This window comes from Callorhinus ursinus, unplaced genomic scaffold (assembly GCF_003265705.2).
Source record: "Callorhinus ursinus isolate GAN/ISIS: 27379988/994484 unplaced genomic scaffold, GSC_fseal_2.0 scaffold4, whole genome shotgun sequence".
NCBI lineage: Eukaryota > Metazoa > Chordata > Mammalia > Carnivora > Otariidae > Callorhinus > Callorhinus ursinus.
Genome location: NW_027397066.1, coordinates 39694927 through 39722051, shown reverse-complemented (window position 1 = coordinate 39722051; position 27125 = coordinate 39694927). Strand labels below are relative to the sequence as shown.

Here is a 27125-nt window from a genome sequence, read left to right as displayed (position 1 = left end):
CATTTAACATTATATTGGTTTCAGGTGTGCAGCATACTAATTCAATATTTATATCTATTATGGAATGATTACTACAATATGTGTAGTTAACATCCATCACTATGCATAGTCATGAAAATGTTTTTTCTTATGATGACAGCTTTTACAATGTACTCCCTTAGCAATTTTCAAATATGCAATATAGGTTTATTGACTTAGAATCACCATGTGGTACATTACACCCCATGACTTCTTTATTTTATAAATGAAACTTTGTGCCTTTTGACCCCCTTCACCTATTTCACCGACCCTCCACTCCCTGCCTGGGGTAACCACCAATCTGTTCTCTGTATCTATGAGTTTGGTTGTTTTTTTAATTAAAAATTTTTTTAGATTCCATATATAAATGAGATAATACAGTATTTGCCTTTCTCTGTCTGACTTATTCCACTTAACATAATGCCCTTGAGATCCATCATGTTGTTGCAAATAGCAAGATTTTCTCCTGTTTTATGACTAATTTTCTGTTGCGTGTGTGTGTGTGTGTATACATATATATGTATATATACATATAGATATATAACCTCTTTCTTTTATCCATCCATCTATCAATGGACACTTAGGTTGTTTCCATATCTTCACTATTATAAATAATGCTGCTGTGAGCATGAGGGGTGCACACATCTTTTTGAGTTAGTGTTTTCATTTTCTTTAGATAAATAGCAGAAGTGGAATCACTGGATCATATGGTAGTTCTATTTTTAATGTGTTTTTGTTTCTTTATTTGTAAAATGGGAATAATAATTTCTATCATACAGGGTTTTTTCTCCTGATTTATACTTTCTTTGAGTATTTGACTCCTTTTTTCCCTTAAGCTCTAAGGTAGGAACAGAAATAGTATCTCTCTAATTTTCATATTTCTGCAATGACTAGTTTTGGAAGTAAACATTGCAGTACTTGCCAAATTAAATTGGAAGGAAAAAAAGACCTTGGGATGCAAACAGCCTTCATCATGTTGGGAGCAATAGATTGTACCTGACTAGAGTCCGAGGTAGATGATTCTGAGGGGGATCTGGCCTGCCTGGAAGAGAATGCTGACATTTGATTTCTATTCTTTGTGATGATTTGGAGATGGTAAGTATCTGTGGATTAGAAGTATCTAGTTATATACCTCTTTCTTTAATTATATTTTCCTGATGGTTTGGCTCTCTTGCCAGTTTTTAGTTTCGACTTAACATGTGATGGTGACTTTTCAGTGGGAAAAGAGGTATGAGTAGGTTCAGAACCATGTAATTAGCCCTCCTGCAGGTTGGCATTGGCATGACTCAGACTTTAAAAAAAGACGAATTACCTTTTAATTTCAAAGTTAATAAGTGAATATCGCTTTTTATAATATGCAACCATGATAAATAATGCCTCCAAACCCCAGCACCATTATTCACTTAGTGAGTACCCTTCTGGAAAATTTTCCATGCACTTTCATGCACATATTGAAATACACCTTCTTATTTGCAGATTTAGTTTACCTAATCCTTACCATGCTTTGTGTGTTGTTCTGCAACTTGCTTGGATTTTTCAATAATGTCATGGAGATCTTTTTGCAATTTTATAATTTCAAATTTTGTTGGTGAAAGTATAGAAAAAGAGAAGCCCTTACCCTGCTGATGGGTGTGTAAATTGGTATGTTTTGGTGACCCAGCAATTTCCCTGTTTGGTGTCTGTCTTAGAGAATTACTTTTCCCGGTGCACAAGAAGGCATGTTCATGTGTTTCTTTGCAGCATTTGCTATAATAGGGACATGGCTAAACCAGAACATCTATTCTACCTGTTTTACGGCAATTCAAAAGAATTAAGTTGATATCTTTGTTGTTGCTGTGTTTTTAATCTAGTCACTATGACATCCCAATGATCTCGTAAGTGCCGCTTTCCCTCTTTGAAAAATTTTGGTGTCACGAAACATCTTAAATTACTTCCATTGTAAGTCAGAACCTTAGTATTTGTCAAACAGAGATTTTGGTTGAATATGGAAATGAAAAATCCTTTTTCTTCTTTTAGCAATTTAATCAGTAAAACGAGTTGGATTTCCTCCTATGTCCTTGAGGTTTTAAAAGGATTGTTGTCACGATAATGCCACAGATGTGCCAAGCATTTTGATTTTGGCTTTGTCTTTTGTTGTAGGAATGAAGGCTTAATCCCAAGCAACTATGTGACCGAGAACAAACTAACCAATTTAGAAATATATGAGTAAGTCTCCTCCAAAATATGGTCTATGGTTGCTCTGTGAAAAATCAGGTACATTTGGGTGGCTTACGAGTATAGAAGCTGGTTTTGGTCTACAAAAGGAAAAGAAAGTAACACATCTGTATGCTTTAGTTTGAGAGATCTTTGATCCTTATAATGGTTGATTCAGAAACTTCTTTTTTTAAACTTCTTTTTGTTTTGTTTTTTATGACCACTTTTTTGGGTTTGTTTTAACAGTGACTGCATGGAAACCAAACACTCATCTTGGTCTTGTTTTACTCTATGTCCTAAATGGAAAAATAACTATTTCAAAAATGACCTTAGTTTTTTAATGAGTGGTAAATTGAGCCTAACATAGAGACACACAACTATATTTTGAAACGTTTTAGAAATAGCTAAAGAGGAGAAGCAGGCTAATGCTATAGTTTGGGGGGAACTTTTGGCATGTTCACTAAGGTTCTGCTTAGAAACTTATTTTTGTTACAATGATAGATTTGGAAGATGGAGGTCTTAGCAATCACTTTTCTAGACCCCCTTTCTGCAGATCCGAAACTAAGGTTGTGGGAGTAATTTACAAGCAGAGAGTGGCAGAACTGAGAGTAGTCCTAGCCTTTTATAAATTCAGGTTTGCATAAGTTTTAGCATTTGAGTGCTCTCCCCCAGTTTAGATACTCGCTTTTGCGATTAGCCTATGCTTCCAGCCTTATGGCAGTAGGTGATGTGGGTTGAGGCATGAAGACAGGTGCTTCTCAGAGAACCAGGCAGCAAATATAAATTGAATGAAAACCAACCCCTCCTTCCCAGGCCCTAGGTGTCTGCCTTGCTACTAATTTAAGCCCACGTGGAGGCCAGACTCAGCATCTCTCTCCCTAAAGCAAATCCAATTCTAAAAGTATTGGTGGGGGTCGCTTGGGTGGCTCACTTGGTTGAGTATCTGACTCTTGGTTTGGCTCAGGTCATGATCTAATGGGTTGTGGGATGGAGCCCCACGTGGGAGTCTGTCTGGGGATTCTCGTCCTCTGCCCCTCCCCCCACTCGCATGGGCACACGCATGCACGCGCTCTTTCTCTCTCTAAAATAAATAAATCTCTAAAAGCATTGGTGAACAATGTGGACTTTATTGGAGGGGACAAAGGGATGACTACAGGACCCGTGACACATCCACATGACTTTACCAGGCTTCTCTCTTAGCTACTTCTGTTCTCTCTCCCCCCTCCCCGCTTAGTACCATCGCAGATCTCTTCGGTCTTCTCCCGCCTTCCCTCAGCTTGTCATGCCCCCTCTCTTGACCAGAGTCATTTAGCTTGTGCCCCCACAAGTCTAGCCTCCACCCAGTGGGACAAAGGCTAAGAAAACAGTTTCACAACTCTCTACGGTCACCTTGGGGGGCTCGCCACTGCCCCCAACTGGAGCGGCCCAACACAATAGGTCTCTTTTGAAGGTCAGGTCAGGGGAAGTTCTGTGTGAGGATCTCCTGTTAAGAAAAAGAAGCCTTTTTTCCATATCGTAAACCCAGTTCAGACTTTCCAGGAGATTAAAGGTGATATGTGTGAAACTACCTAACACAGTGCCCGGTAGTGAGTAAATGGATGCTCACTAAGCAACAGTGTGACTTTCCTTCCTTTCATTATTAATTAATTTGCTGGCTGCTTCCTTAGTTTAGCTGAGGGTTGGAGTCTGCCCTTAACAGCTTGTTCATACTGTAGATATTGGGTAATTTGAATTAAACTACCCTGAACTTAAAATAATCATCTCATTTTCTTGGCTTTGATTTATGTGTCTTTGAAAGTTATCTTCTTTAATTTTCTAATTGTGAGAAAATTAATTTTTATTTCTGTTTCTTTTTAAAGGGGTTTGTTAAAATATAGATACAATAATTATCAATATAAATCACTAAAATATATCCACCACTTACTATATGCCAAGCATCGTTTTAATGACTGTGTAGAAATTATGGCCCTAGGTTGAAATACTATAGTATAGGTTTAGAAATTGGAGAAATCTGGGTTCAAGTCCTGACATCACCACTGACTAGTGCTTGGGCTCTGGGCAGAATTACTGAATATCTATAAACCTCTAAATGATATGAAAACTTGGAACTGTGATACCTGTCTCATGTAGGACATAGTAAATATTTGATACATTCTAGAACTGTGAAGCTAACAGGAAGGGCATTCCCAGTTTGCCTGCTGTTACAGAGGTACCACATTTCATAGTTACCTCCGCCCCTGAATCACTCATCTGTTCAATCTTTATTTATCGTCCACCTATGATGTGCCGGGTGTTAGCTGTTCTGGGCACTGGAGATACAACAGATAACACATGGATGCACTCCCTTCTTTTGTGGAACTTACAGCTTCATGGGAAAAGAGACATTAAACATAAACCTCAAATTCACAAATAAATATAAAATTTTAAATTGTGGGGGCGCCTGGGTGGCTCAGTGGGTTAAGCGTCTGCCTTCGGCTCAGGTCATGAACCCAGGGTCCTGGGATGGAGTCCTGCATGGGGGGGGGGTCCCTGCTCAGCGGGGAGTCTGCTTCTCCCTCTCCCTCTGCTGCTGCCCCCCCCCCACTTGTGCTCTCTCTCTCTCTCTCTGTCAAATAAATAAGTAAAATCTTAAAAAAATTTTTTTTTAATTGTGGTGTCATGAAAGAACAGTATGGGACACTGGGAGAAATCAATGGGCAAGGCTAAAAGATGAGAATATTGGGATAGGGAAGACCTCTGAGGAAGTGACCTGAGGTCTAAAGGAAGAGGGGTGGATGGGGAAGGAATGCTATGTTAGTGTAGGCTTCTGACATCTCAGGGGAACCTTTATACTTTGAAATATTTATGGCTACTTTGGTTTTAAATTAATATCCAAATTATCATCATTACAATGTGAAAACCTGGTTTTCAGTAAGCCTTCAAATCTTGATATACTGTTTATAAATCTAAAAAAATCAGAACAGTCACCTTAATTCAAACTCAACAGTGTCCTTAAACAATCAGTCCTATTTATAAGCTCAGTTAATGAAATTTCCTGAAACATTTCACTTGCACTAATAAACTGAATGAATTCATTTTTCTGTTTAAATATTTTACATGCCTGACAGGGCAAATTTACAATTTCAATAGCCCTTTGTAAGTTCATATATGATCCCAGAAATCTAATAAATTAAACTTAAATGTGGTAAGCCAAATTCTCATAACCATACAAACATTTAAACAATCAAATTCCCTTAAACTTCAAATTGTAAGTTTAAAATTAATTTTGCATTTAAAATCAGAGGCTACAACTTAGTATGTCCGATTCTCTTAAAATAATACTTTATTTTATTTTTTAAAGATTTTATTTATTTATTTGAGAGAGAGAGAGAATGAGCACAAGTGGGGGGAGGGGCAGAGGGAGAGGAAGAAGCAGACTCCCCACTGAGCAGGGAGCCCGATGTGGATTTCCATCCCAGGACCCTGAGATCATGACCTAAGCTGAAGGCAGTTGCTTAACTGACCGAGCCATCCAGGTGCCCCAATAATAGATACCTTAAATATCAAACATATTGCTTATGCTGAATTTTACAGAAGTATGAGTTTCATTTATTGCATTTTCTCTCTATTGAAAGTTTCATTTTCTCAGGGTTAAAAAATGACTGAGAGAAGCAGATTTACCATCTTAGATCTAACAGGGTTTCTAGGTTGAAAACTCAAGACCACAATACTGTTACTTGTTGATTCTAAGACTGGGACAGGGTTACCCGAGGCTTACACATATACAAGACCTTTGTACTTGGCACCAGTTGGACATGCTGGATGGTTTTCATATGCCAGTAGAAGCCCCACCCTAAGCCTTCTGTCCACATCATTCGGTATGAGTTTTATAATCAGTGTTGTCTAGGCATAAGAGTTGCAGCCTTACCTATTTAAAAACAAAACAAAACAAAACAAAACACAAAAGTCTTCTTCACTATCTGATTTAACCAGATGAAATTCTGAAACAGCATGCCCCCCCACCTCTCCTATATCATATCCATCTATTCTTTTTTCTGCCTGTTGAAATTCTGCATTATTTTAAAGGATATGAAATTCATCATATACTTGTCTCTGGTTCTTCTCTTACTACTTTGAAGTCATTTTAATGACATCCACACATGGATGGATTTTTAACTTATATTGAAGCAAAATTAATATATTTCCTTATATTACTTATCACCATAATAAATAAGTACAAAACAACAAAATTAACACTTAATGTGATTGCAGGTGAGAAACATTTAGAAGAAAACAATTTATGTGAACTTTTTAAAAAAAGATTTTATTTGAGAGAGAGAGCGTGCGCGCACATGGGCACATGCGCTCTTGGGTGAGTGGGGGGAGGGATAGAGGGAGAGGGAGAAGCAGACTCCCTCCAAGCAGAGAGCCCACTGCGGGACCCCATCCCAGGACCCTGGGATCATGTCCTGAGCCAAAGGCAGATGCTTACCCTCTCTCATTTATTTTGAAAGAATTTCTTCTTTCTACAGCAAGAGGTCTTAGACTCATTCTGGAAGTCCCTCCCCAGTATGAATATTCATTAAAAAGTACTGAATGATATTCACAGTCCAGCATCACAGTTAACTCCTGTTCCCACTAGTGATAAGTAGTCCAGGGGTTTCTTCTAGAATCACCTGTAATCATCCTCTCTTCTCTATGCTTTATCTTTTTAAAAGTTCATTTTCAACTTGAGGCCATTAGTATTTTTAATATGTGACCATTCTAATTTAGTGGCAGCTTTTTACTACTGCAGGTCAGTCCACAAGATATGATAGATTCTGTCCTCAAAGTCAGATAGAGGGTTTTCACGTAGCCACCATTTGGCCTACCCACTGTGACTCAATGTATGGTTATATATGCATTCTTCCTTCCACTGTCCACAAAAATAGTATTTCTGGTAATATTCCCTTAACTCCTTTTTAAAATCTTATTTTGAAATGAAAACTTTTCCATTTGTTTTCTCTCTCCTTTGTTCTACCATTTCCTCTCTCTTTCCTGTACAACATTTGCTTACTGACTAGCTCTTATTCTGCCAAACTATGGGTTTCAATTATACTCATTTAATTGCGTTTACTGTGAGAGGATCCGATATTCTAAAGTCATTTCATGATATGTTTCATACGGAGGAAACAGCAAGATAGGAGGCAGAAAGGGGCTTGGTGAATTTGAGGAAGGAAAGAATCCCAATATGGCCGAAGCTTAGCATGAGGGGAGAACAAGCAGAAAGATAAGAGGGTGTTTGGAGCAAGGCAGGTACTAGTTGCTCCATTTACATTATTAAACCACTAACTTTACTACAAGTTAGCATACTTGGGGGACTCAAATGGGTCAGAGTACGTTTTAATTTTGGAACGGTAACATGGCCACATATGAAAGCATGCAAATAGGAAGTTACTAAAAGCAAAGAAAGAAATGGGTATTTTTTAGTTTGTCTACCAAAGCTCAGTAAATGTTTATTGACTTCTTAACCACATACGTAAACCACATACGTTTCATGAAATTTTCAGGAGATTAAATTGCTCAAAATCGTAAACTAAGTATATGTCAGAAAGTTGAATTGAGATATGATAGAATAAGCTAGGTATTGGCTTACAATTAATAAAACTATTATACTAAATGACACATAATAGTATATTGTTGTTTATCGGAAATAAAAAATGCTCAGCTTTCTAAAATCAGTTCTGGAGTAAAGTTCTTAAAAATGAAGGAAATGAAGCAGAGTTTTTTTTTTTCTGGAAAAAATAGAATACAAAATTTTAAAATTATTTTTATTGCTTTTACAGGTGGTACCATAGAAACATTACCAGAAATCAGGCAGAACGTATTTTGAGACAAGAGGTAATTCAGTTTATTCATGAATAACTTGTGAATATTTTCAAAATTTCTAACATGTACATTGTAAAGATTTGACCAAACTAAAAAGTTTTATTACTTCTTGTTCTTTTGGGTTATAAAATATTATTACAACTTTATCTCTACTGTGCAATTTCTGATAAGTTGTAAACCAGATGTATTTGTATCAGCTCATGTTTTTCATTGACTTTCATTGTAACTTGAGAAGTGTATTTTTCCTGAAATGATTTCAACTCCAACATACTGAAACTCCTCATTCACTCCAAAGCGCGTCCCGCAGTAGAGTCTATATTGGGATTGCCCATACACCTTTGCATCACAGACAAAATATATCCTCTGTCTTCATGAGCTTAGCTAAGGCTTCTTAAAAACACAAATAGAGAAAAATACTGAGTGCTGCACTTTCTTTGTTCTTTGGGAACAAAAGGAAGAGTGAGGTAGCCAAAATACCAAACTCAGATCAAAACTGCTCTTTTAGGTCAAAGCAAAACAAAGGTGCATATAGTTTCCAACGGACGGTAAATACGAACTGTGGGTAAATGTAGAGTCAAACCTAGAAACTAGGTAAGAGGTATGTGTGTCACTTTGCCCTGCTGTCGGATGTTGAGGAAATCTAGAAATATGAGTGAGAAAGAATCAGTTCTGGAACTACAAAGTCAATGCCAGTAAGGGCTCAAGAGAGAGGGGAGGTCCGGTGAATAGCAGGGGGTTAGACAGAGTTTGAGTGACCCAGACCCAGTCTCAGCTGGTGGTGGGGAAGGAGGCTTCACTGGCTAGGAGGAAATGGGACGCGGCAGCAAATGTGGGACCCACCTGGCATGGTGACAGCAGGTGGCCTCCTGTAAAGTGATATTAGTAGGTCTAGAATGGACACAGATGTTATGACAAGTAGGCAGAACCGGAGAAGGAAAATTCTCAAGTCAGTCCACAGTAGGCAAGTTAGTACAGGTGATCGCCAAAATCACAGGGGCTGTGCGGGATCAGCAGGAGAGACTCTTGCGCCTGCCAGGGAGCCAGAACAGAGTGGGGGGCTGACCTTCTTACAAAGACTAGATCAGGGAGTTATGTAACAAACCTCCACACACCCATAACCCAGACAGCACAAAGAGCAACATTTGGCCATAACATTCTTAGACAAAATAAAACCTGGCGGATGCAATTGACACCCATCCCTTCCCTCATCTGTTTTGTCCCTGCCCACTCTGCAGAGACAATCACCATAGAAGGGTGTGCCCCCACTGCATCCATGTGCTTATATTTTTATCATATATAGGTGCATGAACAGCCTATAGTGTTATGTGTTTTAACATTTGACATAAGGGAGATCATACGTATGTTGATTCTTAATGAAACATTGTATTTCAGTTTCATTCCCATGGGTACATAAAGAGTAAACACATTCCTTTAACTGCTGTATTTCATTAGATGAGTATAACAAACGTATTACTAATCATTCACCTTGTTTCTAACTTCTTAGTATTATAAACAATGCTGCCAAGAACTTCCATGCACATATCACCTTGTACACAAGGGCAAGGGTTTCTTTCGGTTATACCCAGAAATGATCTGGTCAGAAACTATGTGCAGACTTAGTATTGCTAGATATTTTGAAATCATGACTCAAAGTACTTGTACTAATTTATATCCTTACAAGAAATGAGAAAACTGGTCCCCTACATTCTTGCCAACAGTTGGTAGCCTTTCTTTGATTCACTGAGAAATGGTATATATATATTTTAAAATGTGCATTTCCTTGATAAACAGTTCAGTTGAGTGACTTTCCATGTCTGTGCTGGCTAGTTGGACTTCCTCTGCTATTACACGTCTGCTAATACCCTTTGCTCATTTTTCACTATGTTCTTTTGATTTTTGGCCCTAAAATTTTTTATGCTCTTTTCTTATTTTAAATTTTAAAATATGTTAATGTCAAATTTCTCAATTTTTATGATCTCTTTTTTTCCTTTTTCAGTATAATAAATTCTCTCTCCTGAAGTGATAAAGTGATATTTTCTTTTAAATGGTTTAAAGATTTGCTTTTCCTATTTAGGTCCTAATCTGTCTAAAGTGTGTGTGTGTGTGTGTGTGTGTGTGTGTGTGTGTTATATGTGTGGATATTTTAAAAAATATACATGTTTTTCCTATATATCTAAAAATATTTTTGTAATTTATATATTTTCTATTTTTTTAAGTACCTGGATTAAATCCTACCTGATCATGAGGCATTTAAAACATATATATTGATAGTTTGAGTTTCCTAATACTTTAGTTAGCATTTGTCCTGCTATGTTCACAAGAGGCCTGGCTTCTAATTTCCCACTCTCTTTGTTTAGTTTTAGTATAAAGGCTATACTAGCATCATAAAATGAGTTGGGACATGAGGTTTTGTCTCTTTCCAATCTTTAAAATAGTTTATATTGAATAGAAGTTATTTGCTCCTTGAAGTTACATATATCTCTCATAAAGTAGTTTGGACATGCAGCTTTTTCAAACAGATAACTGACTACTGATTTAATTTCCTTTTCTTCTTGAGATGTTTGACAATTTATATTTACGTGGAGAATTGCCTACTTTATATTTATTTTCAAATTGATTGCATAAATTTTTATAGAAGTATTTTATAATTTTATTTATTTTACATTTCAATGGCATGTTCGTATAGTTTAAAAATCAAAAGATTTTGAAGTTTTCTCCCATCCTTGTCCCCAAGATACCGGTTCCCTTCCCCATAGACCAACTTCTATTATTAGTTTATTTTGTGTCCTTTCAGGGATATTTAATACATACACAAACAAATAGAAATATATTTTCTTATATTGTTATTTTTACACAAATGGTAACGTATTATATATACTCTTGTGTACATTACTTTTTTCACTCAGCAGTATGTTTTGGGAAGGAAACTCTTCATGTCAATACACAGAAAGTGTCCTCATTCATGCTACACCTGCATAGTATTTCTTACATTGGACATATCACACTTTATTTAAGAAATTTAATGGAGGGGTGGAGCGCTGGACTCATGGTTTCCGATTGGTTGTGACCTCGGGGTTATGGGATTACCTGCGTGGGGCTCTGCGCTCGGCCCCGAGTCTGCTTGGGATTCTCTCTCCCTCCTCTTGCCCTCCCCCTGCTTGTGCTCCTCTAAAATAAATAAATAAAATCTTTAAAAAAATTTAATGGGAATTTAAGTGGTATACACTCTTTTGCTATTGGAACAGTGCTGTTGGGGCGCCTGGGTGGGTCAGTCATTAAGCGTCTGCCTTCGGCTCAGGTCATGATCCCGGGGTCCTGGGATCGAGCTCCACATCGGGCTCCCTGCTCGGCAGGAAGCCTGCTTCTCCCTCTCCCACTCCCCCTGCTTGTGTTCCCTCTCTCGCTGTCTCTCTCTCTGTCAGAGAAATAAATAAAAATCTTTAAAATAAAACAAAAACAGTGCTGCTATAGGTAACCTACCTACACATCTTTTCCCATTTATGTGAGTATATATGTAGGATAAATCCCCCAAGATAGAAATTCTGGGTCGAAGGGAATGTACATTTCTTTTTTTTAAAGATTTTATTTATTTATTTGAGAGAGAGAGAGAATGAGAGATAGAAAGCACAAGAGGGAAGAGAGTCAGAGGGAGAAGCAGACTCCCTGCTGAGCAGGGAGCCCGATGTGGGACTCGATCCCGGGACTCCAGGATCATGACCTGAGCCGAAGGCAGTTGCTTAACCAACTGAGCCACCCAGGCGCCCGGAAATGTACATTTCTAATTTGGGGAGGTATTAAATACCATCTACAGGAGTTATACAATTTACATACCTGCTAAAAGTTGTAAGAGTGCCCATTTTCTCACAACCTTTCCAGCAAATGTTTAATGAAATGTGTGGCACTTTGCTCTCGGACATCTCATCTCAGTGTGGGTTTCATTTACATTTCTCCTATCCCAAGAATGTTAAGCATCTCTATGTATATGAAATTTTAAATATTTGTATCTCCTTTTCTGTAAGCTGTCTGTTCATATCCTTTGCAAAATTTTCTGTTGTTGTTGTTGTTTTTTAATGCTTTCCTCACAATTCGTAGGACCTATGTAGCGTAGCTACATTAAGGAAATCAGCTCTTTGTGATATGTAGCAATACTTTTCCCAGTTTTTCAATTGTCATATTTTTTTTTGCCATGAATAGTGCTTAAATTTTATGTGTTTGAATTTATCAGACAAATTTTTTAAAGCTTTGTGTCAGGTTAGAATTATCTTACCCACTCTGAGCTTTAAAAAAAAAATGCCCATGTTTCTTGATTACTTCAGTGGTTTTATTTTTTACATAGACATGTTTGATTCATTTGTAATTCTTCCTGATGTAGAGTGAGGTATGGATCTGATTTTATTTATATTTTTCTAGATAGTTACCAAGTGTCTATCTTTTCTGTATTGATTTGAGGTACCACTTTCATCATAAACACAGCTCCTATGTTGGACTACGTCTGAACTCACTACTTAGTTTTATTGATCAGCCCGTGTATTTAGGTGATACCTTTATAATATTTCAAATACTGAGGTTCTTTTTGTGTGGCTAGCCTCCCTCACTCTTCTTTTCCAGAAATACTCTGGAGATTTATTTTATACATATGAACTTCACAATTATTTTGCCTAGTTTTAAAAACCTTCCTGCTGGTGTATTAAATTTACAGAGTAATTTAGGGAAAATTGTTTGGGCATTACAAATCAGTGGGGTTTGGGGACCAATTTGTTCTGGGACCCATATTAAATATTCCTGTAGAAAAAATTAAAAATTAGGTCCCTACTTCAAAAAAAAAATAAATCTTGGATGGATTGAAAACCTAATGAGAAAAGCAAACATCTTTATATTCTTTAGGAGCATTTATTGATTTATTTTTAAAGATTTATTTATTTATTTGAGAGAGAGAGAGACAGAGAGAGAGAGAAAGCATGTGCACAGTGTGGCCAGGGGCAGAAGGAGAGGGAGAGAAAAATTCCAATCAGACTCCAGGCTGAGTGCAGAGCCCAGCACGGGGCTTGATCTCAGGACTCTGAGATCGTGACCTGAGCAGAAACCAAGAGTCAGTCACCCAACTGATTGTGCCATCCAGGAGCCCCTTTAGGAACATTTTAGAGTTTTCTTCATATAGCTCTTGCACATTTGTTTGTGTATTTTTCTGTTGCTACTATAAATGGGTATCTTTTTTTTTTTTAACTTATGAAAGCTCTTGAGTTCTGTGAATTAATTTTGTAACAGAAGACTTGGTGAATTCAAAATTTTTTTTGGTAGTAGTTTTTTAGTTGATTCTCATGAGTTTCAGGTAGACTCTTATCAATAGCAAACAGTGATGATTTCAACTCCTTTTTACAATTTAATACAGTATTTCTTGGTGGGTTTTTGTTTTGTTTTGGTTTCTTTTCTTTCTTTCTTTTTTTTTTGGCCTCTCATTTAATTGTATTAGCTGGCATCTCAGAACAATATTAAAATACCAGTGCTGGCAGTGGGCATTTCTTTTTCCTGATTTAGTTGGAATGATTCTCAACAGAAAACATAATGCTGGACTTGGGACTAACGTAAATATGGACTATTGTGTTACATAAGTACACATTTATTACTATTTTACTGAGAATTTAAAGAAAACTGATTCTAGAAGTTGAAATTTGTCAAATGCCCTTTCAATATCTATGGTGATGTTCATGAGATTTTTCTTCTCAGATCTGTTAGTAGGATGAATTAATAAAATCCCTAATATTGAATTACTTTTTCATTCCTGTATGCAATCCCTCTTGGTCATGGTATATTATTCTTCCACTGTGCTACTGGATTCAGTTTGTTAATATTTAATTAGGATTTTTGAGTGGACATGAGTGAGATTTGTTAGTTTTCCCTTCTGTGCACAATCTTTGCTGTATTGTTGGTGTTGGTGTTAAACCCACTTTATATAAAAATTTAGAAGTTTTTCTTCTTTTCACATGCTCTGGAATCATGCAACATCACAATAGGTCCTCCGTGGTGTTTTTAATGTTGTAGCTCTTTTAAAGCCGTATCCATTTTCCCATTCAGTAGGTCCATGAACATTTCCAGATCTTCTGGAATCAATTTTGATAAATTTTATGTTTTGCTAGGTAATCACTCATTTCATTCAAATTTTCAAATGTATTGTGTAGAGTCAAGGTGATGCTTTCATTTTTTTCTGGATCTTTGTGGCTTATTTTTTTGATATATTTCCCCTCTCATTTATTGGTTAGATCGGTTAGCAACTTACCTATTTCATCGTTTTTCCCTCTATAACCAGATTTTGAACTTAATGACTAGCTTTATTATATTTTTGTTTTTATAATTGATTGTTTTCTGCTTTTGTCTTCATTCATTTCTTTCTTCCACTTGACCTGGTTCTTGCCCTAACTTCTTGAGGCAGATACATTTATTTTGTATTTCCTTTGTTTATTGATGTAAGCATTAAGACTGAGTACTGTTTGAACGCTATAGCAGTTTCCAATATGTGGCATTTCTTTATTATTTTCTAGATGTTTTCATTTTTATTTGAATTTCCTTGAGTTATATAAAAGAGAACTTAAAAATATCCATGCAGTAGTAGCTTTCTCCTTTGGGGCTTGTTATTAATTTCTCCTTTTATTGCTTTGTGGTCATGACTGTTTGCACTCTTTCCACCTTGAAGAGGAGGTCACTGCTTAGACAACTTGATTGAATGCATAGTATCTCTGCGTATTTTTACATCTTCATCTTTTATATCTTCTGTCCTCTATGGTTTGTAACACAATCTGTAGACATGGTAGGAATTCAATAAAAGCTAGATTTTTATTATTTCAAATGGCTGTAAGAGATTTTTTGGTTTTAAAAGTCTGACCAGAAAATGAGGCTTGTTCCTTGGTAAGCATCTAGAAGGAAGAGAAGACTTTGCTTAATGTATCGTGCTCACTTTGATGGTTACACCATGGTGTTTGTTGGGTTAGGGCAATTCTCAGGCAAGTTGTTGGCACTTCGAAAGTGTAAACTTTCACACGTTTGGCAAGCTTCTGAGATGTTTCCCTCTCCACAAGTGTAAACACACTAAGTAAAGGTGGAAACTTTTTTTTATAATATCAAACAAATAACACAAACCAAACAGTCCAACATTCCAAGTCATTTGAAAACAGTTTACAGCTTTATTGGGGCTTCCCAGAGGACGTCAGTGGGAATCCAATTTATAACCTAACATCAAACTTAAAATACTCTTCTCTCAAGCCCATTCCCTTCTTGTCTCTCCCATACCCTGGCGGCAACTAAAATCACTCCTCCGCTCTTCTCTCCAGACTCCCTCAAAGTTATTCTCTCTCCATCCCTGTCATGGATTCTGCTCCCTTTTCCCACTCCCTGCTTCCAGATGTATTTCTTGTTGCCTCCCTCACCCCACCTGCTGTGTTGTTGCTTTTCTCCCAAAATACAACCTGCCAATCTGTCTCACAGCGCTTCCTGTTCATCAGCAATGTGTATCAATTACCTTGATTGATATAACAAAAATAATGAAATGGTGGGGTACAAGGTTGTCAAGTGCAGAATTTTTCTTAGAAAAATCAGGAACAAGGTTTTAAAAATACTCATACATTACAAATTCTTGTCCCAATTAAATATTTTTGTAGGTGTGACTTCTTAACGTATAAGGGAGATAAGATTGCATATATTTGTGAAAACAATCCCATTCACTTGTAGTAAGTCAGTATGGTTTGGTTTTCATTCCTGAGATGTAGGTTTGTCTTTCTTCCTAATAACGACTAAATTTGTACAATGAATTGTTTTGCAGTCTAAAGAAGGTGCGTTTATTGTCAGAGATTCAAGACATTTGGGATCCTACACAATTTCTGTGTTTATAAAAGCTAGAAGGTAAGCAATTGTGATTTTGATCACTTTAGAGGTATCAATTCTTGGGACAGTCTTTCTTGGTGAGACACTGTCACATGGAGAAAGAGAGGTCTTAGCACAGAAGATTGCTGGCCTGGAAGTTAGTAAAACTGATCAGTTCGAGTTGTATTCCTAACAAGCTCTGTGTGTGACTTTGCTAAGTTAAGGGACTTCTCTCTCCCATCTCCTTTTCTCAACCATGAGGAAGTTGGCTTAGTGGTAGCAGACAATGGTGGTCCTTTCCTCATATCCCTTGGGGTTTACCTGCAGAGCATTCTCCTGCACTCAGAAAGCGTCCTGTGCCTTTCTGCTGGAGGATGTTCTCTGGCTGTGGGAACTTGGGGTCCCCATGGGTAGACTGGAGGTGCCTGAGAGGTAGCATCCTAGGAGCAACCCTCCGTCAATAAGGAATGGAAGATTAGCCCCTCAGCTCCTTTGCACTTTCATGGGACAATTCTCAGATGTGTTCCACAGTCTCTCGTGGCTGCCTAGAGCCCCAGTAGCTATAGCAAACCTGCTCATCAATATACTCTCTATCGGTTTTCCTCCTTTCTTTGTTTCATATCTCCTTATATCCCTCGCAGTGCATTTATTCACTCATTGAACTGATAACTAAATACTTATAAGTGTCCCTAACAGGCTCTACTATTTTGGACACAGGAGTTGTCAACTAGACAACTTTGGCTGAAGTTATGTTCGAATCTAAGGACCCAATAAGATGGCTCAGGAATTTACCCAGGCGTGGTGAGGCACCAGTTGAATCTAACCCACTCTGCAGTGTGTAGTGTCACTAGGATAAAAGTTTTAGAGGTGGAGTCCTGTCGCTTCACGAATTGACTTAGTTCCAAAGTGATCTTTTGCTTGTTTACTAATTCACGTTCTATTGATTGTAGAAATATGGAGGCTACCATCAAACATTATCAGATTAAAAAGAATGACTCAGGACAGTGGTACGTGGCTGAAAAACACCTCTTTCAATCCATCCCTGACTTGATCTGGTATCACCAGCATAATGCGGCAGGTAAGGCAGGAGCTTCAGGCTGGGAGAGTCAGGGGGCCTGGCCCCAGACAGGCAATGCCTCTTTGGTCTCAGACACTTTAACAGGAGCAAATACCCCTGCAGAGATCTGTAAGAGCCTGAAATACAACCTGTGTTTTGAACATTTCTCTTCATTGAAGCTTCTTCGTTTTTCTAGTCAAGGGAAAAGAGGTAGGTTAATTTTTTACATTTCTGCCAGGTTAGGAAAAATGATAGCTGGCAGAGAAGCAAAAGGCAATGTAATCATCAATGCATTTGTTCTTGAAATTTACATAGGGCTAAGTGTAATGGCATTTCAAGTGCCCTCGGTAGTCATGCCCCCATAAATTTACTCTCTACTTCAGTCGTATAGAAAATTACCCTTAAATATCTTGTTCTCTGTTCTTTCTTGTTTGGAGAACACAAAAAGTTGTATAGGACAAAGCCTTTCACAGTTAAAATTTGACTTAAATAAAGCAGAAGCATTATTTAACCCCCTTCTTTAGGTGTTGTTTGCAATAGTTGCTAGTTTTGCAAACTTATTATCTATGGAAAGATACAGGATTCCAGAAAGTTCCACCACAATTACAGTCACAGCTCTGGCCTTTAGCCCTCCCCCAACCTCTCCCGGACCACCTTGAACCCATTAGGGGAATCTTCTTGCTTCAATATTATAGAATTTGGAACCCACTGTAACTTTTCATATTATTTTGATTTCTTGCCATTATTTTAGATATCTCTCATGAAAACTTGTGTTGACAAAAAAAAAAATCCTTTTGGAAAGTGGCCACTTTTCCATTATACTGGTCTAAACATCAAGAGTAAATCCAAGGAGGTTTTTATCCATTTATGGGATGAATCCACATGGATATTCCAATGGTCTCTGGGAGTTTGGTTAGAGAGGAAGTAGTGGTGAGTCTGAGTGGGACCAGGAAGGACATATTCATGTGTAGAGATAGAAACCCTTAAAATCAGGAGATCAGTTCTGAGTTTTTTTCTTTACAGTCCTCTTTTCCTTCCCTTCAAAGAAAAAATTTGAGAAACAGAGTGGTTATGCCGGTGTGGTTAAAAAAAAATACTAAGGTAGATCAGGATGTGCTGACATGAAGAGATGTTAGTGATAAGTTGTTTAGTAAAGAGAAAAAAAGTGCAAAACAGTATATGAGAATATAGTCCCACTTTTGTAAACAAAAATACATACACATGAGCGCATAGAAAAATTCTGTTAAAGGTTAGGTAAGAATTTTTAAACTAAAAAGATTATAACAGACTACAAACTTAATGTTTACTTTTGGGGAATGACACTGGGGGTAAGGGAAGCTTTTATTTTCTGCCTTATGAGATTGTTTAGAGTTTGGTATTTTTGTTACAATATACATAAATTATTCTTATAATGCATAAAATATCACTTTTAAAAACAAAAAACTGGATCAGGGGCTCCTGGGTGGCTCAGTCATTTAAGCATCTGCCTTCAGCTTAGGTCATGAGCCTTGGGTCCTGGGATCCAGTCTGATGTCGGGCTCCCTGCTCAGCAGCAAGCCCTGCATCTCCCTCTCCCTCTGTCGCTCCCCCTGTTCCCCCCCCCGTCAAACCCCCTGCTCCCTCTCTCTCTCTGTCAAATAAATAAATAAAATCTTAAAAAAAGAAAAAACTGATTCAAACAAAACAACAACAACAAAAAAAGGAAAACTTCCAACTATAGCTGCTATTTATTAGGGAGAAAAGAAAGTACAAAAGATATAACAAGAAAGAAGGATGCTAAGAGGAAGGGAATGGGACCCAGAAATAGCGATATTTGTTGAAGACTTACTTTGGGCCAGACCCTGTTCTGAGTGCTTTTATGTATATTTATTTATTTAATTTTCAGAATGATCCTATGAAGTAGGTGCTGTTGGTATCTCCATCTTACAGATGAAGGAACTGAGACATGAGTGGTACTCATGATTATACAGTTAATAAGTGTTTGTGCTGAGATTCGAACTTGAGGAATGTTTGAGACCTTTAGGGCCATTGAACCCACTGGCTCTGGCGTCTGCACTCAATGACTGCTATAGCCTCCAGGAAGAGACAGATCAGATCATCGGAGGGTACATTGGAGGGTCCAGTATCAGAGGAGGCTGTGAATCAGAGCCCATGACTATCTTGCCTACTTTTTGACTTCTGGTCAATTTAGTTCATGACAATCCATCTCTCCCCCAGAAGTAAGGACAATGCCAAGAGAGTGACAGACTTCTTTTTGTCAGAAAGATAGACCATCATTAAACCCCTGGTACTATATCACAGAATAATAAATAAATCACAGAATGAAAATGTTTAGCAAATAAGAACTTTGAAAATTAGAAGACAGTGTTAGGGTCTTAAAGAAATTCCTTGTTATGTTCTTTATTGGGCTCATGTGTTACAGAGTCCCAACTCGATGAGGGCTCTAACCTCAACTAGGTCTTCTGCGTCATTGGTGAGTACCCTTTCCTGTTCTCTCTTCAGACTTTTACCGTTCTCCTCAAGACCCCTTTTCCAGTATTATCCACTACCCTCCCAGCAAACCTCTAGCTATCGACTTCATTGAGAAAACGGAAGCCACCTGACATGAGCTCCCTCCATCTTGCCCTCCTGCTGCCAGGCTCTCATCCTCACCTCACCCCTTCCAGGGCTAGGAAGGCTGAGCCTATGTTCCTGTTCTCTCCACTCCTCTCCTGCTGGGACCACCCACCATCCACTCTTCCTTCCTCTCCTGTATCTTGCCCATTTCTTCTTACCTTCTCCCTTCACCGTGTAAACATCCTTAAGAATCTCTTATTCAAAAAGCCAAAAAACAAAGCCCTCCCTTGGTCCTTTCTTCCTTTAGACATTGCTCTTCCAAGTCACACTTTTGGAAAAATGTGTCCACATCCATTGTCTCCACTTGGTCCATTTTGCAATTGCATTTTAAACGTCTGCAATCTGGCTTCTGCCTCCATTGCCCTATGTTTTACCAGTGATCCCCGTATTGACCTAGAGGGTGATGCTTTTTAATTCTTATATGTTCAAGTCCTCTCTGCTATATTTGACATGTCACCCCTTGAAACCCCCTGCTTTCCAGATGTTTTGACACTGCCTTTTCTTGCTCTCGAACTCAGATCATTCCTTAAAGTTCTTCCCAATGGGTCTTACTTCTCCTCTTCCCTTAAACATTGGTGTTCTGCAGGGATTTGTTCCCAGTCACTTCTCTCCTCACCCTAGACATTTCCCTTTGCAGAATTCTTCTGCCTGGTAGTCCCAGGCACTTGCAATCCCGCAGGCCCTGAACTTCAGTGATGATAGGGAACTCTTCATCTTAACCACTGCTTTCTCTCCAAACCTAGTCTTCTTCCTGTTGTCCATTTCAGATAATAGTGTCATCATCCTGCCAATTACAGGGGCTGGAAACAGAGGAGTCACAGAGATGATTCCATTCTCCTGAATGGATAACTTCTTTCCTCCTCCTCCTCCCTCTTCCCCTCCCCCCTTCCCCTCCCTCCCTTTCTTCCTCTTTTCCTTCTCCCTCCTGCTCCTTCTCTTCACTTATTGGAAAACCTTCCTCTATTGAAGTGTATTTGCCATACGATAGTATATTTAGGTATATAACATGGTGATTCAACATTTATATACATTACAAAGTAATCACAATAAATCTAGCTACCATCTGTCACCATGCAAAGTTGTCACATATTATTAACACAAGCCATACATTGTGTCTCCTACAAAAATTTGTACCTTTTAATCCCCTTTCCCTATTTTGCCCATCCTACCACCCCCCATAATCACTTTAGCAACCACCAGATTGTTCTGTTTCTATGAGTATGTTTCAGTTTTGTTTGATTTGTTTGCTTTGTTTTTTCAGATTCCACGTATAAATGAATTCATACAGTATTTGTCTTTCTCTTTCTGATTTTTTCACTTAGTATAATACCATCTAGATCCATCCATGTTGTTGTAAATGGCAAGATTTTATTTTTTCTTATGGCTGAAGAATATTTCGTTATTCCAGCCATATATTCTTTGTCCATTCATCTATCAGTGGACACTTAGGTTGCTTCTGTATTTTGGCTGTTTAAATAATGCTCCAGTGAACATAGGGGTGCATGTATCTTTTCAAATGAGTGTTTTTTATTTCTTTGGAGAAATGCCCAGAAGAAGAACTGCTGGATTGTATGGTAGTTTTATTTTTAGTTTTTTTGAGGAACCTCCACATTGTTTTCCATGGTGGCCACACCATTTTGCATTCCCACCAACAGTGCTCGAGGGTTCTCTTTACTCTGCATCCTTGCCAACACTTGTCTGATTGATACCAGCCATTCTGACAGGTGTGAGGTGATATCTCATGGTGTATTTGATTTGCATTTCCCTGATGATGAGTGATGCTGCGCATCTTTTCATGTGTCTGTTGACCATCTGTATGTCTTCTTTGGGGGAAATGTCTATTTGGGTCCTCTGCCCATTTTTTTTAAATTGGATTGTTTGGTCTTTTTTTGATAGGGTTGTATGAATTCTTTATATATTTTGGATATTAGCTCCTTTCTGGTCATAGCATTTGTCAATACCTTCTCCCATTCAAGTAGGTTTCCTTTTTGTTTTGTTGATAGTTTCCTTCACTGTGCAAAAACTTTTTAGTTTGATGTAGTCCCATTTGTCTATTTTTGTTTTTGTTGGCCTTGCCTGAGGAGACAGATGAAAAAAATATTGCTTAGACTGATGTCCAAGAGCTTACTACATATGGTTTCTTCTAGGAGTTTGATGTTTTCTGGTCTTACATTTAAGTCTTTAATCCATTTTGAATTTGTGTGTGTGTGTGTGTGTGTGTGTGTGTGTGGTGTAAAAAAGTGGTCCACTTTCATTCTTTTGCATATAGTTGTCCAGTTTTCCCAGCACCATTTATTGAAGAGAACATCAATGGGGATCTTTTCACCATTGTATGTGTTTGCCTTTTTTGTCAAAGATTAATTGACCAGATAAGCTTGGGTTTATTTCTGGACTTTCTGTATTGTTCCATTGATCTCTGTGTCTGTTTTTGTGCCAGTACCATACTGTTTTAACTATTATAGCTTTGTAGTATAGTTTGAAATCAGGGGGTGTGATACCTCCAGCTTTGTTTTTCTCTCTCAAGACTGCTTTAGTTATTCAGGGCCTTTTGCGATTCCATACAAATTTTAATACTATTTGTTCTACAACTTCTGGTTAATTATCAAGTGCAATGAATTTCATATCCTAAGTGTGTCTCATATAGGTTCTTGCCTCTCTTATTCTTCTAGTGCTGCTCTAATCATTGTTCACTTGAACAACTGTAATGGCCTCTTAACTGGTCTTGTCTTCAATGTTGACTTACCCTCAATCCATCCTCTACGCTGATGTCGGAATGATCTACCAAAAATGTAAATCTGACCATGCCACTCCCTTATTTGGGAACTTTCAATGGCTCCTTCTCACCTGCAGGATGATGTAATGTTCCCCAACATGGCTTACAAGGCCCATCATAACCAGAATATTACCTACCTCTCAAGTGTAATTTCTTGCCTCTTCTATCTCTCACCTTTTGCTCAAGTAGCCCATCCTGCTTCATACCTCTAGGTGTCATCTCACGCTGTTACCTCTGCCTGGAGTGTTTTTCATAGATTCTCTTCATGGCTTAACTCCACTTGCCATATTCATCTCAGGTATCATTTCTTTCCAGAAGACTTCTTCGAATCCAAAAATGTGTGAGGTGCTGTGTCCTGGAGCATCTTGTGTATCTCCAGTGCAGGATTTATTCCTCGTATATTGGAATTGCCTTTCTCTGCCTGTCTTCCCTCACTGAGATTGAGCCCCTGAGTACAGAGTCCTCACCTTATTCATCTTTGGTCCTCCAGAATCTTGGACATCTACCTAGAAGAGTGTCTTGCACACAATGAGGCAGTTAATGTTGCTTTTTTCTCTTCTTATACTGGCCACATTGCTTTCTGTCTTCCAGCCTTTGCACATTCTGTTCCATCTGCCCAGAATGCTCTTCCTCCTGATCTTTGTAAGATGGCTCCTTATTGGTTGATGTCAGCATAGCTCTCATCTTGTCAGAGAGGCCTTCCCGGAGCGCTCACTCGATAGAAGCTGTATTGTATATACTCTGCTTACCACTCATCATCTTCTGTTTTTTCTTGAGTGTGCATGTACTTGTTTATTTTCTCTTCCCCCACCAAACTGTAAGCTCTACGGGAGCGGGGCCCACCACTGGCTTACTGCTTCACTGCTGTCTCCCACCATCTAGATGGTGCTTGGCACAAAGCAGGCCCCAAATAAACATTAGTCGAGGAAATAAATAACAAAGGCTTGTTGAACTAAATTGAAATTGATGGAACAGAATACTACATGTTGACCCAATCAAAAGAAGTCTCATTTATGCTACCATGTTATTAAAAAAAAGAAACTACTCTCAAAAAGTGGAGTCAGGAAATGGGTACCCTTAAACACTGTTGGTTGTTGAATGAATTAGTACAGTTTTTCTATATGTGCTTTGATCAAGAAATCACATTTTAAGGAATTTATCCCTAAGGCAATAATTTGAGAGGTACCTAAAAGTTTATGTTCAAAAACATACAGCATATTTTACAATAGTGGCATCTTAGAAGTAACTTTAAGCTCTATTTATAGTCACTGATGTGTATCAATGACATATTGAGTGTAAAAAGCTTATAGCAAGACATTTACTTTTCTGTGAAACATATTGGGTGTGTGTATGCTTTCAAGTACATATACAGAGATTTTTGCAGAGGTGTTCACCAGAATGATAACAGTGCATCTCTGGCTGCTAAGATTTAGTGAGATCTTTACTTTGTCTTTAAATTTTCTTGGATTTTAAAATGTGTTTCCACCCTGAAACAAATAATACATTATATGTTAATAATAAAAAAAATAAATTAAAAAGATGTGTGTCCAATGAGCAAATATTATTTTATGAAAAATGGGGAAAACAAGTAAATAGGCTAATGGAGAATACTTTCCCGCCTAATTTATTTGAAGACTGGCATCGTCATCTAATACATTGTTTTTTTTCTTTTATGTTAGTAAGTAGGCTTGAAATGCCAATTTCTGTGTCTCCCCAGGCCTCATGAGCCGTCTCCGCTACCCAGTCGGACTGATGGGCAGCTGTTTGCCAGCCACAGCTGGTTTTAGCTACGGTAATGTATGCGCATGCACCCAAGTACAATATCAAATCCAGTAAAGAATCTACTCCACGTTCCCTCTACGTTCTTTAAATTCTTAGCTTTTCTGAGATGTCTAGATAGGTTTCCGTTCAGCATTTAAATCCCCCTTCTGAGATACTTAAATATATGCATCTCACAAGAGCAATTTGAACTTCAGAAAGAAATGTTTCAATTTTACTTCAAATTTCATTATACATTAAACAGGCGTTCTTTTGATAAATTAGAATTCTTTTTATTTGGCTGTTTGAGCTGTTGCTCTCTGGGTACAAGGGTGGCTGGAAAATGACTGTTCTCCAAGAGAACCTGCTAAAAAGAGCTGCCCAAAGTGTCCTCTTCACCTTTTTAAAATACAACCCGTAGAAAGTTTAATTTGAACTATTTTCTAGCAGATGTGTATCTGCAAATCCGTGACAATAAAGAAGAGCCAAAGAATTCTGTTCTGTAATTTGGTGACATTTTATTCCCTTAAATTTCTCTCATTAGTGAGAAACAGAAAATACTGAAAAAATGATCACATGATTATATAGTGTATCAGGACTCGGGGTCTCTATTTTAATTAGGATGGGAGAATGATTCAGGGTCTTATGGGTCCTGGGTTATTCCTCTGCCCTTAATACAATGTATATAATAAAAGCTCTGTCATTAGCTGTTTATTTAAGTTAAGCATAGTCCTGTTTCACTTTTTAAAAATAAACTCAATTTTTTAACATGTAGAACAGTGCACAACTCATAACTCTATAGCTCAATTAGTTTTCCCTGTTTTTGACTATTTAATATAAATGGAATAAGACACCATGCATTTGTATCTGGCTTCTTCTTCTTCACCCGTGATATTGGGTGTGGTTGGTCCATCTCCAATGTGGTATAGTGCGACATTGCATGACTATACCACAGTTGATTTACCCATCCTTCGTTAGATGGCCAGCTGGGTTGAAACCAATTTTTATCTCATAAATAACATCATTATGGACATTCTTGCGTGTCTTTGATGAAGTTCAGTACATATTTAAGCTCCAACAGTGTTGAATATATACTTAAAAGTAGAATTGCTGGGTTCTAGAGTATGTATGTACACACTCAGATGTAGTTCATTTTCCAAAAAGCTTATGCCAAATTACACCTCAATCAATAGCGTAGGGGCATTCTAGTTGCTCCACACCTTTGCCAGTATTTAGTATTTTTGTGGATTCTTTTCTTTGGTTTTCACATTAGCCAATCTGCTGTGTGTAGTAGTGGTATCTCATCGTGGTTTAAATTTGCATTTCCCTGATGACTGATTATTTTGATCAACTTTTTATAGCTTGAATGGCCATTTGGGTGTTCTGTTTTGTGAAAGACACTCTATTCAGGCTTTTTAGCCCTTAAAAATATAGTTATCTGCCTTTTTCTAATTGATTTTTCATATTCTGAATAGCCATTCTTTACTGGTTACATGTTTTAGAGGTATCTTCTCCCGATCTGTGGCTTACCTTTTCCCTCTCTTAATGGGGTGCAATTGATGAACAGGATTTTTATGAAGGGTAATTTGTCAATATTTCCCTTTAGGGTTATATTCTGTTGAATAAATTTATGCCAATATCAAAGTCATAAATATATTCTCCCGTGTTACTTTTAAAACACGCCCTACTACTGGGAGGGGGAGCACTTTGCAAAGCTGGTAATAAGGGTCATTAGCCTCTACAATTCTTTTAACTACATTATTCTAAAGTTCCAGCAGATGGCGGTGTTGCTATGCAAAAGGAGATCCTGAAAAGAAAAGAGATGATCGTTCCCAAGTGTTTTCAAGAGGGTTATTTTAAAAACAGTTCTTTTTTCCTTATTTGGCTTCTATGGAAGTGAAATATACCATAACACAAATTTCACTTCAAACACACACTTAGATATATGTGAGTTAGAATCCTAGCAGTGCACGTATTTATTAGGTGAATTTGTTAGGCTTTTCTCTAGGAGAAGACACCAAGGCAGAAAAGCCCTTTAGGGGTGGAAGTGAGCAGAGGAGTGATATAGGGGGCGAGGTGGGGGACCAAATGTTCTGTGCCTCACAAGTTTACTCAGCAGGACAAAAACAGATGGGGACATACATATTCTTGGGGCCAGGTCTAATTTTGGTAGGTTTGGTTCAGAAAGGCAAAGTGTTGCCTTTTAACTTGGGTCTCTCTGGAAAGAGAAAGTGTTTTGATATCCCTAATTCCTCTCCAAGCAAGTCAAGTTTGTATGTTTAAACTTGAATTCTGGAATTACACATGTAAATGACCATGAGAGTATTAACCATGGTTACGGTTCTGCTGCCCTCACTGATAAAATTTTTAACCTCTTTGTGAAAGAATAGAGTAGGTCTAGATAATTCCTGAATCTCTTCTAGCTAAAATTTTTCCCTACTTGTGACATGGATGTTTTACTTTTCTAGAAAAGTGGGAGATAGATCCTGCTGAGTTGGCTTTTGTAAAGGAGATTGGAAGCGGTCAGTTTGGGGTGGTCCATTTAGGTGAATGGCGAGCGCACATCCGGGTAGCTATCAAGGCCATCAGCGAAGGCTCCATGTCCGAGGAGGATTTCATCGAAGAGGCTAAAGTGATGATGTGAGTATAAGCATACAACACCACATACACGGCATACCACATTCTGGTGTCATGGAAAGAACATGGATTTTGGAGTAGTCACACTTGGATTTATGTCGCAACCCTGCCCAAGCTAGTTGTGTGACCTGGGGTGAGTTTTTTCACCTTTCCAAGCCTCAATTTCTTCACTCGTAAAATGGGGATAACAATACTTTTTTCACTGCATCACTGTGTGAATTACATGAAGAAATCCGTGAAAGTGACAAGCATGTATGTTCTTTACACGATTTCCTTCCTTCCTCCTTTCCTTCCTTCCTTCCTTCCTTCCCTTCCCTTCCTTTCCTTTTTTCTTTCTTTCTTTCTTTCTTTCTTTCTTTCTTTCTTTCTTTCTTT

General features: G+C 38.0%; 1 protein-coding gene across 7 annotated transcripts in view; it reads left to right on the top strand.

The window, feature by feature from the left end:
* The window catches only part of TXK (TXK tyrosine kinase), a 58862-nt gene that overhangs the window by 18578 nt on the left and 13159 nt on the right, over positions 1-27125 (top strand). For all 7 annotated transcript variants that reach the window (XM_025886922.2, XM_073891631.1, XM_073891630.1 and 4 more), the window contains 6 exons: positions 2158-2223; positions 8016-8070; positions 15869-15948; positions 16860-16987; positions 24073-24147; positions 26582-26753. In XM_025886922.2, the coding sequence (XP_025742707.1) occupies positions 2158-2223; positions 8016-8070; positions 15869-15948; positions 16860-16987; positions 24073-24147; positions 26582-26753 (576 nt within the window). The remainder of the gene's footprint in view (positions 1-2157; positions 2224-8015; positions 8071-15868; positions 15949-16859; positions 16988-24072; positions 24148-26581; positions 26754-27125) is intronic.